This window comes from Saccoglossus kowalevskii, chromosome 18 (assembly GCF_978046115.1).
Source record: "Saccoglossus kowalevskii chromosome 18, keSacKowa6.1, whole genome shotgun sequence".
NCBI lineage: Eukaryota > Metazoa > Hemichordata > Enteropneusta > Harrimaniidae > Saccoglossus > Saccoglossus kowalevskii.
In genome coordinates, this window is record NC_140658.1 from 10959109 (window position 1) to 10971126 (window position 12018).

At 35.6% G+C, this 12018-nt stretch overlaps 1 protein-coding gene across 1 annotated transcript in view; it reads right to left on the minus strand.

Moving 5' to 3' along the window:
* LOC102802620 (palmitoyltransferase ZDHHC17-like) overlaps positions 1 to 4318 on the minus strand; it is a 31623-nt gene extending 27305 nt beyond the window's left edge. The window contains exon 1 of the mRNA XM_078008256.2: positions 4246 to 4318. Within this exon, the coding sequence (XP_077864382.1) occupies positions 4246 to 4263 (18 nt within the window). The 5' untranslated portion in view covers positions 4264 to 4318. The remainder of the gene's footprint in view (positions 1 to 4245) is intronic.
* Between the last annotated feature and the right edge of the window lie 7700 nt (positions 4319 to 12018).

Below are 12018 nucleotides of genomic sequence, written 5' to 3' on the forward strand. Positions count from 1 at the left end.
ATTATTGCACCATGCCAAATAAGACATGGTGTGCATAACAACCACATACTATGATATGGAAATGACATAATGGAACATTATTGCACCATGCCAAATAAGACATGGTGTACATAACAGCCACATACTATGCCATGGTGATCACATAATGGAACATTATTGCACCATGCCAAATAAGACATGGTGTGCATAACAACCACATACTATGATATGGAAATGACATAATGGAACATTATTGCACCATGCCAAAGAAGACATGTTGTGCATAACAACCACATACTATGTCATGGCAATCACATAATGGAACATTATTGCACCATGCAAAATAAGACATGATGTGCATAACAACCACATACTATGCCACGGCAATCAAATAATGGAACATTATAGCATCATGTCAAATAAGACATGGTGTGCATAACAACCACATACTATGATATGGCAATCACATAAGAAAACATTATTGCACCATGCCAAATAAGACATGGTGGGCATAACAACCACATACTATGCCATGGTGATCACATAATGGAACATTATTGCACCATGCCACATAAGACATGGTGTGCATAACAACCACATACTATGATATGGAAATGACATAATAGAACATTATTGCACAATGCCAAATAAGACATGGTGTGCATAACAACCACATACTATGCCATGGTGATCACATAATGGAACATTATTGCACCATGCCAAATAAGACATGGTGTGCATAACAACCACATACTATGATATGGAAATGACATAATAGAACATTATTGCACAATGCCAAATAAGACATGGTGTGCATAACAACCACATACTATGCCATGGTGATCACATAATGGAATATTTTTGCACCATGTCAAATAAGACATGGTGTGCATAACAACCACATATTATGATATGGCAATCACATAATAAAACATTATTGCACAATGCTAAATAAGACATGGTGTACATAACAACCACATACTATGCCATGATGATCACATAATGGAACATTATTGCACCATGCCAAATAAGACATGGTGTACATAACAACCACATACTATGATATAGAATTGACATAATGGAACATTATTGCACCATGCCAAAGAAGACATGTTGTGCATAACAACCACATACTATGCCATGGCAATCACACAATGGAACATTATTGCACCATGCCAAATAAGACATGATGTGCATAACAACCACATACTATGCCACGGCAATCAAATAATGGAACATTATAGCATCATGTCAAATAAGACATGGTGTGCATAACAACCACATACTATGATATGGCAATCACATAATAAAACATTATTGCACCATGCCAAATAAGACATGGTGTGCATAACAACCACATACTATGCCATGGTGATCACATAATGGAATATTTTTGCACCATGTCAAATAAGACATGATGTGCATAACAACCACATACCATGAAATGGCAATCACATAATGGAACATTATTGCACCATGTCAAATAAGACATGGTGTGCATAACAACCACATATTATTATTGAATCTTAACATATCAACATATAACGTCATCAAAAAAAGTTGGGTATGCAACCTTGAAAGAAAAAAGTGCAATTAGGGGTAATTATTTTTGTTGGGTGCATGACATATTCATGGGTATAAATTCAATGTTCAAACATTTACAGCAAGTATTGGGGCAGCCTATTTGCAAACTCGCTAGCGAATTGGCTATCTCCTTGGGTTTTGACTGAACAGTTGGCTTTCAAATCTCGCTGGCTTCGACTTATCGCGTCCACTCTGGGCCAGTCTATATTGCATTAGGGGACATAAAATGCTTTTATGTAGCAGGATACATGTCTGTATTCCCTCGAATGATTTGCTTTGTCACGCCAGGCATGATAATGTTAAAGTAGTTTCCCTGGTCAGCCTGAGAATGGCCACAGTCAGCTGGCATACAAGTGATAATATGATAAATGTGATTAATCCACCGATATTTACTATATAGCCATCTTGAACACTGCTTGAAACTAAATCAGGTGACAAGTTGAGAAACAGTTTTCTACAAATCAGGGAGAAAATAACGATCTTTCACATCCAGACGATCCATTAGGTAACATTAAGTCAAGCTCTAAAAAAATTTGACCTCATTCTTCTTGACTCCAGTATGTGAAAACAGTAGTATTTTTCATTCAAAAAAAATGTTTAGAGAAAAAATTGTATCCCCATTTTCAATGTTAGGTATGCAATCGTAAATACGTGGAGATGCAGAAACACTGCTTTACAGCTAATGACATTCCAGAGCCTAAAAAATTGCCAGGTCTGCCCTTCTGAGGAATCTACAGACCAATAGACAAAACATTTGTGGATATTTTGGGGTAATATTTATAGCTGAGACAGTTTTTTTCGCTATTTCTGCTGACAAGTAAAATCTGCAAAAATAAATCTACGTGAACATGTAAAGTAACCACAGATTGTTTCCTCGAGAAATTCTTGAAATTAAGAGTGAAATTAAATAAATTTCGTACAATTACAAAGTATGTACAACATACCTAGAAAAAGTAGTTAAAAACATCGCGGTGTAATGTTCGTCTGTATTTTGAGCCCTTGATAGTAAATGGTCCAGCCCTTACATACGCCAACGATTGAAATTTATTTAGTTGCTATCAAATTATCGTTCAAAAAAAAATTCTTCATTTGTGAGATGTGCTTTTGATACAAACCGAAGATCACAATCGACCAGACACAAAACTACCTCCATTTTGTCTTTCTTGTCCTCGTTCGGCAAAAACAAAAAACACGCATATTTACTATTTTTTTAATGAGTGCATATTTTGTTTAAAAATATCAAACGAGAATAAACATTGAGGAAATGAGGTTGAAAAAGCCATTCATTGTCATGGATTGAACTTCAGGAGAGAAAATTATTGTAACTGCAAACTACATGGCTACAGACATACTGCCTCAAATTGTATGTACATAATGACATTTACAGAAATCCAATATTTGGAAGAGAATCACTGAACAAAATACAACTAACGGGTAAGACATCATTCAGTACATTTAGTAGTAATATAGTGAAGGGGCAGCCCTGAAGAATGTCGCAATGATGAATTAGACAGTACCTATCTGTGGTGGTTACAAGCTGAGCAATACCCATTGCCCAGATTCATTTTCTGAGCTTGCAGGTGGTCAAAAGTTCACCTGAATTTATTTGCATGAAGTTAACACATTGAAGAGACTTGACAGATAAAATCCTTGTATATGGCATTGACTCAGCACCAGCAATTTTGCAGCAATCTATCAAACAAATTTCTTTACCTGATCTGGTGACAGTGCTACACCAACTTAATAGGTTCTTTGAGAACAAACGCAAATGCCAGTGGACTGCGAAAAACGTTCATGTAAGCAAAACGGTTATAATAACCTTCAATAAAGAACTTACTTAAAGTACTACGACCCTGACCAACCAATCAAAATCACATGTGACACATGACCCTATGAATTGGGCAATACTCACGCGATGAAAGAAGACGAGGAAAGATCAATTTCCTTTGCGTTCAGGTTTTTATTGAAAGCACAACAGAATTATTAGAATATCAAGAATGAATCTTTTGCGATACATTAAGATGAGAAAACCTGTGATTCTCAATATCGATCAGTAAGACATAATGCACCAAAATTAAATATGTCATCAAGAGAACAACACCATCATTAAGTGACACACAACTGTAGATTATTATGATGTCTGCTGGCCAAACTTTGTAAATACACAGGTGTACCACTTGTTATTGCAAAATTCACTAAATTATTCACTCCATATATTGCCTCTATACATATGTCATGAATTGTGCAATTGTGTGGCGGTTGTTTATTTCTCAAATATCACTAGCTGATATGGTATGGTGAATGTCACAGTATTCACGAAAAATGTTATTAATTTAGCAGAGCCAATGTTTCAGACAGGATTACAATAATTACTTGAATGATGCAATGACACTACTGGTAACATGCAATAATATCAACTGAAAGGTTATCTATGCATGACCGAGATCCTGATCCAGAATTACAAAAATGCTTGATATTGGCGAATTTTCAACATTAAAATGGCCACCATTCAGCCATCTAAAATTGAATTGAATGAATACATGTGCTTATGTGTGACATGATGTACCAGTATATATAAAGTTTGAACATGATTCGTCATGGCATGTCAGGGAACAACGTTCATTAAAACAAAATGGCCACCAGTCATTCATTTTGAAGTGAGAATAGTATTATTTTCATTACCTCTGCCCTGGCCTCCATATCTGCCCCTGCCGCAACGAGTTTTTTCAATATGCCAAATTCACCATTTTCCGCTGCATAATGTAATGCTGTCTTCTCAAACTGAAAACATATCATACAACAGTATATGTAAATGTTGGTGACTGTGACGTAATAGTAATTCCAATAAATCTGTATGACATAAAATGAAAATTATAAATGAGATATTTCTATATGCATTCAGGTCTAATAATATAAGGTTATTAACAAAATACCACAATTTATGCTCAAATACATCGTACATGGGAGGTATTGTTTGAGCTGAATAGTGTACCAAACGCGTACACGTGCGAGAACATAAACTTGTGTATTTTGTTAATAACCTTATTATTATACGTCCTTTTCAACATAAGCTGGCAACAAAAATAAGCAAACCTATCTATTTCGTGCTCAGAATTTTCCACCAGGCGATGTCAATAAAGTTTTTGAAATATTTGCATAATCGAACATGCCACTTGCATGCACTCCACTGGCACAATTTCTGAATGTTCTTTTCACACTTCATCAGACCTTGCGATATAAGCAGTAACCACTCCTCTTTGCTTTCAAGCTAGAATGACTGACACATATTAGTGCAGTCAACTCAACAAATATTTTTAGAAAGAATTATTGCATCTAGTTTGATTTAATTTGAAGATAAGCGATCAGAATACTGCCGCTCGTTGATAACGACTGCAGAAATGTCTTTGTTTATATAAGGTTATGTAATAGAGTCAATCAGAAAATTTTGAGTTCAAATTATTCATATTTTATTTTGAATATGAAAATATATATTCAGGTGAAAGTTAGCCTGATTAAAGGTAATTTTTATGTTGATCTGCTGAAAATGTGAAGAGATCAAACACAATAATATAAAGTTGCATAGTTATGCCGGAAACTCCATAGGTTACAGTAGTAGATGTATAATAATGAAAAAAACAGTGAACAATTTGTTGTGACAAATATGATAAAATGATTGTTTCCCAAATCTGATAAGATAATAAATAATCAATATGTCTTACATAGCCTTTCATATTCATCTCAATTCCATGATTTATAAATAGATCAATCACTTTCCCATGTCTATTCCATGTTGCAAGATGCAATGCTGTATTACCATCCTACAGAGAAATAAGAGTTATATCCAAGAGTAAGTAACACAGATAATGTTAAAGTGTGTCACGTACCTCATATTAAACATTATATATTTTATGTACAACAAAAATTAATCAGTCACGCTTCGACAAATTCATATTAATTGTGCATGTCCAGGCACAAATACCTTATTTCTGAAATTGACATCATAACCCTCTGCAAGCAATCGTTTTACTTCTTTAATATCACCATTTGCAGCAGCATCTATCAACTTGGCCTATAATGAGAACATTATTGATAAATAGTAATAAAAAGAAGTTGTTCATTTCAACTACAATCATTACACTAGAAGTTTAGAACAGCAAACCCACGATTTGGAAATAGAACTTAGCAGTAGAGCAGGAAATGCACGATTAGATGGCCCCAAGAAAGCGCTGATCACATACCACAGTGAATTGTGTGTAATTGTCTGGAGTTTCATTCATCTATTTGGTGCCACATATCATTTAGCATCTTTCACCACCTTGCACTTGGTTTTATTTCTGATCTAGCTATTAAGTAATGTACTTTCGTAGTTGTAAAAGTAGAAAATTACTTTGTTTTTTGTCATTCGCGTACATAGCTATGCAACTCCAATACACGCATACATGTAGCCAGGCGGTGGGTCGAATAACGTAAGCAAATAACACCGAATAAACGGCAAGGTAAAGACTATGTCTAATTATAGTAAACACATACTGCGTGCGTGACTCGAACCGGCGCTCGCGTACGGCACCTAATCGCCTAGCTTCACGCCACTACACGTCTTCCCCTCGGCCACCGGGCATCCCCAAAAAAGGATGCTTAATAACCGAGCTTATTACGTGCAGAGAACATGAAACCCGTCCACGCGATCCGCGCCACACAGCGTGGCCAGAATGCGGCAAAGGCCTTCAGATCTGGCTGTAGTAGGATAGTGAAAGTAATGGTACAGCATTGTAACAGTGAATAAGTACTAGAGAAATAATTTTAAACTCATAGTTGCTGTCGACCTTTGCCGCATTCTGACCTTTGCCGCATTCTGGCCACGCTGTGTGGCGTGGATCGCGTGGACGGGTTTCATGTTCTCTGCACGTAATAAGCTCGGTTATTAAGCATCCTTTTTTTGTGGATGCCCGGTGGCCGAGGGGAAGACGTGTAGTGGCGTGAAGCAAGGCGATTAGGTGCCGTACGCGAGCGCCGGTTCGAGTCACGCACGCAGTATGTGTTTACTATAATTAGACATAGTCTTTACCTTGCCGTTTATTCGGTGTTATTTGCTTACTTTACTTCCTATGTCGACAGCAACTATGAGTTTAAAATTATTTCTCAGGTCGAATGACGTGATTGGTTGCTTTATGTACTTATTTAAAGCGGGAGGGTAGTCACCTGCGCACATGCAGAAATTAGTCCCAAGTGACGATAACAACACACCCAAAAACGCAACAGCTTATGGGTAGACGTCACGCCTGTTTGTACCTAATAAGACGCTATGTCCATCTGTCACATGCACAGTTGACGACTCCCCCGCTTTGAATATATGAATAATTCATTACTACAAAAAGTGTGTCCATTTTACAGCAAATAAAACAAAATATTATAGTTTTAATACTATATATATAACTTGTGCATGGCTTCAAGTGTCTTACTAAAAAAAAATATTAAAAATGGGTGTAAATAGCATTTTTGAGCTACGGTTTTTATCAATGTTTTCGGTGTATACGGAAATCAATATATGGTTTTCTCGTTCTTTAAGACACCGAAAATCACAAAAATGTACTTATTTACTACAGTGTGATTGCGCCAAAATGCTCCCCGTTTTAAGCTGTCTCTTAGCGTGCAAAATGTCCTAATTAGTATTCATATATACCACGAATTTTCGCAATTAGTTCGTCGCGTGACCAGTGAGTCAGGTCACTTCAAAGATGACGACGTAAACACTGTTACACTCTTGCTATCTTCACAGAATTTCTGATTCTTCCTTAAATAAAGGCAACATTATTTTTCTGTCTACATTTTGGCATGTGAATACATTTATTAGCTTAGTGCAGTTTAGTTTAGTTAGTTTAATGGTGTAGTGTAGCGTCGAGACATGCAAAGGGAAGCGGGATCTGTAGTTCTTGAGACAACGATAATTATAGGGTGACGATGTCGTACTCATTGATAACACCGACTAAAACGCCTACCCAAAATGGATTCAAGAGCAATGTTTGTCATAGTTCTCCATATGTGAAAACACCAAAACAACAAGGAAAGAGCAGGAGAGTCCTTGGTGGTTTACCGGTAAATTATATTTCTGTAGAAAACTCCAGTAAAGCTACGCATACTGAATGTGAGTTAGATGTGTGTTGTCCATGGTGTAATCTGTCACCCCTTCATCCTCAAGTGCGTTCGTCACAAAACAAAAAAAATGAAACGATATGTTGTCATAAGGTTGTTGTTCATATCTGAATATCGCAGGTGAAGAACGGCCATGTTCAAACAATGCACTAGCTGTGGACCAGATGTTACTTCTAACACAAAATAATCGGTAATGTAACAAAATACACTCCGTTAAAAGAAGGGCGCCCTCCACGCGAATCCTCATGTGCATGTAGCTATAGACGCGAAAAACGACCACCCTCCCTCAGGTGCATTCAAGCATGTTGCAGGTGCAGAATTTCTAGACTTGTCACTATTTGGGTTTTTATTTCCAATTTTCATTTATTTTACACCCCCTCTGTCTGACAGCATGATCAAATGATATCAGCATCATGTTGCTGAAAGATTGAAAATTAATTGCTGTCATACATGTATATGGATGCCAAGAGTGACACAATTTACATCTTTAGCTGCGTCATAACCCTGAGTTAGTACAAGCTCACCAGCTTAACCTGTCAATGCCGATTTGTATCCTATTAATTCATGCTCTTGAAAAAAAAAAACAATTATTTTTTCCAGTAAATATTTGTGTCACCTAAATCTTGTTAACTTTTACAGCAGACGATGCCATATGGTACAATTACAATGAGGAAAGGAAACTGAAAGGGCAGGTTTAGGATTAGAGGTATGGGTGAGGGGACCCTAAGTAATTCTTACTGTATCATTTCACATCACCTGTCACTGTCAGTACATTGTTGTATAGTTGCATGTATTTGCAAGATTGTATCATCCACAATTTCTACAAATAATTATCACATACTATACAATTATCATGCACATTATTTAGAACAAGCCATGCATGGCACAGTCTCCGTTAATTATCAAATTTATATAGTTTTGTTTATAGTAATATAGCTGGAATATAACCATGTCAGGAATATGATTTTTTTAACATTAAAATGATTGACATTTGTATCTGATCGTCAAACAAGTACTTGTCGATATTGAGAGATATTGCTCTGGAACAGCATTCAAAATCAGCCATTTTGAATACATGTATATATATATATATAACATGATGTATAACGAATATATAAAATTTGAATATGATCAGTCAAAGCATTTAAGGTAGCGAGACTATTATTTGTGTTGAAAATTACGATTTTCACATTTATTTATTAATTGATGAAATGCACCATAAACTTTCATATGATAAAGTCAATATAACATAGAATGTCATGTAAGTTGGTTAAAATATAGATTTTCTGAAGGGAAACAAGGCAGCCTCAGTAGTGTTTTCCAAAATCAACAACACAGGTTTAATCTGTGTGCCTATAAGTTTCAAAGATAAACTCAAGACAAAGCAATGTTAGGATGTGTTATCAGTAGCTATCTGACACACAATGAGTGTTTCCAAACATTTGAGTGGTTTGTCTCCGCCCCTGTTTGTTTCACAGACTAGTCATTTGCATATGAATGTGTCAGACACAAGGTCACACAGCCACTGAAAAAAAATCATTGATTTTGGTGTTTTCATATGCCGAATTTATCCAATTATAGCTATCCCATTCCTTTATTTTTTGGTTTCCAATAGCCGTACACATTTGGATGTCCCTACACATGGTAAAACAGACCTTGATGGGAAAACAAATCGATTGTGCCGATAAACAAGCTTGAAAATCTTTGCTGTTACTTTATGGACGTTTTCTAGGAGTTTATGTTTTTCAAAATACAAGGTCTTTAACAAAAAATAACGTATACTTATTGTCGTCGGATTAACACCAAATTTTCACAGCTTTAAGGTGACAATGAGAGGAACTTGAATGTGTCCAGACAAACTATTTCATCGATTATTTACCAACGAGTTGTGGTTTGAGTTGGGGGCAATGCGACTAAAACAGTAATTGAAATTCAGGACACTATTTTTTAAAACGCGTTGCTTAAATAAAACTAACCAGACACATTCAATTTACCAGACTATTGAACAACTAGGAAAAGTGGAAAAAATACTTCTTATCGCCAGCATAAATGCGTAATTATTTTTTTTACAGAAAAAGTAATTTTTCACCTTTGATTGAGTAACGCGTCGTAGATTGCAGATACGGGCATGCAAAATACACTTGTGAAAAGCTTGTAGTCTGGCGATTCTAAAAATATATACTTTCCCGGGTATATTTGTAGTCATTTAGTCACAATTAGAAGATGAAAACAAGTATGCAAATAATAGTCCCGCTACCTTAAGAGATATGGCTCTAGAAGCCCAATCATTAAAACAAAATCGCCGCCAGTCAGCCATTTTGAATCCAATCTGAAAAATAAAGTAACGTGCATCAGGAACCTGTAATATCTAATGTATGTTATAAGTTTGAACAAAATCCATCTATAAATGCAAGAAATGCTTGATATTTGAGGATTTTTTTAGTGCATAAATAGCCATCATTCGGCCATTTTGAATAGGATCGTCAAACCAATATATCTGTCTATCTATGACATGATGTATAATGAATATTTATAATTTGAACATAATCAGTCAAAAAAGAGTCGGAGATATGGGTCTAGAAGCCCATTCATTAAAACAAAATGGCCACCAGACAGCCATTTTGAATCCGATCTGAAAAATAAATGATGTGCATCAGAAACCTGTAATGTCTAATATATGTACCAAGTTTCAACGAAATCCATCCATAAATGCCAGAAACGCTTGATATTTGATGATTTTTTAGCACAAAAATGGCCACCATTCAGCCATTTTGAATAGGATCGTCAAACCAATATATCTGTCTATCTATGACATGATGTATAATGAATATTTAAAATTTGAACATAATCAGTGATAGCAAGTCAGACATATGGCACGAGAACCACATTCATTAAAACAAAATGGCCGCCATTCGGCCATCTTGAATCAGATTGTAAAACAAAATGATGTGCATCAAGGTTCTATAATGTCCAACGTATATACATGGTTTGAACAAAATCCATCTGTAAACAGCCGAAAAATGTTTGATTTTAATGATTTTTAGCACAAAAATGGCCGCCATTCGGCCATCTTGAATCAGATTGTAAAACAAATTGACGTGCATATCTATAATATCATGTATGATGTATGTGTGAAGTTTGATTGTGATTGGTCCAGGCATTTCTAAGATACAGGTCCGGACGCACACACGCACGCACGGACGCACGGACACACGGAGCTCAAAACGGGGACTAAAAACTATTGTATCTTGTCTGAATGACGTTTCAGCAAGTTCTACTTGTTATTAGACAAATGATTATAAAATAGATGATAGGCTTATAAAATTCCATGTGAACACTTCCGGGAGACACCAACATATCAACAAACGTAAAGTCATAATGCTTTTATGGTTTTGACATATTTTTCAAAAAATATAAGTTTAACCGTAAATAAAATAATATGCCAAAAATTCCCAAAACAAATCAAAGAAAGTTTAGAAAAGATTGAGAGCAGTGATGGAAGATGTGAAATGCATAAAATGAGTATTTATTACTGGTAGTTAATATTAGCCTATTATTAAAACAAGTAACTTGTGTTAAAGTGAATTAGCTCAGTTTGAGATGAAAACTGTGTAAGCAATCCTAGCAAAGTCAACAATAACACCATTTCAACATAATAAATAAATTTTAGATTACATTATTAAGAGCTATTTACTATACAAAATAGGCAACCCCAAACTTGTGATATGTGAGAACACAATGTCCAATTAATATACACATATTTCAATTCAAAATTATGCCTAGAGTATCGCAGAGCAATCTTCTTGTACGTGATCGACAAATGAGTACTTGTCTATATTAAGAAATATTGCTCTGGAACAACATTAATTAAAACAAAATGGCCACTTAAATCGAATCGTCAAATCAATATATCTGTATATCACAGCACACAAAGAGGTCAACCCATAAGATCCCCGTTTTGAGATGAAAAACTTACGTTGGAACTTGATGTCGGCAGGGGTGGAAATGAGTCAATCTTGTCTTCGTCATCTTGTGAGTATGGGGAAGGTGGCGCATTTATCTTTGGCAATCCTTGGTACAAACTACTTGGCGACAAAGACCCATCCTGACGCTGTGGAGACCGCTTGCTCATCGATGACAGTGATTCTACTGCATCAATATCGGATTTGTCCATTTTAGTGCATTTCGTACTCATTGTCTCGGGACACTCTGTGATTAATTCTTCCCCCTAAATAATTAAAATAGTAAATAAATAAAAGAATTAAACTAATTTTAATATATGTTAAAAATGAAAATAATTAAATT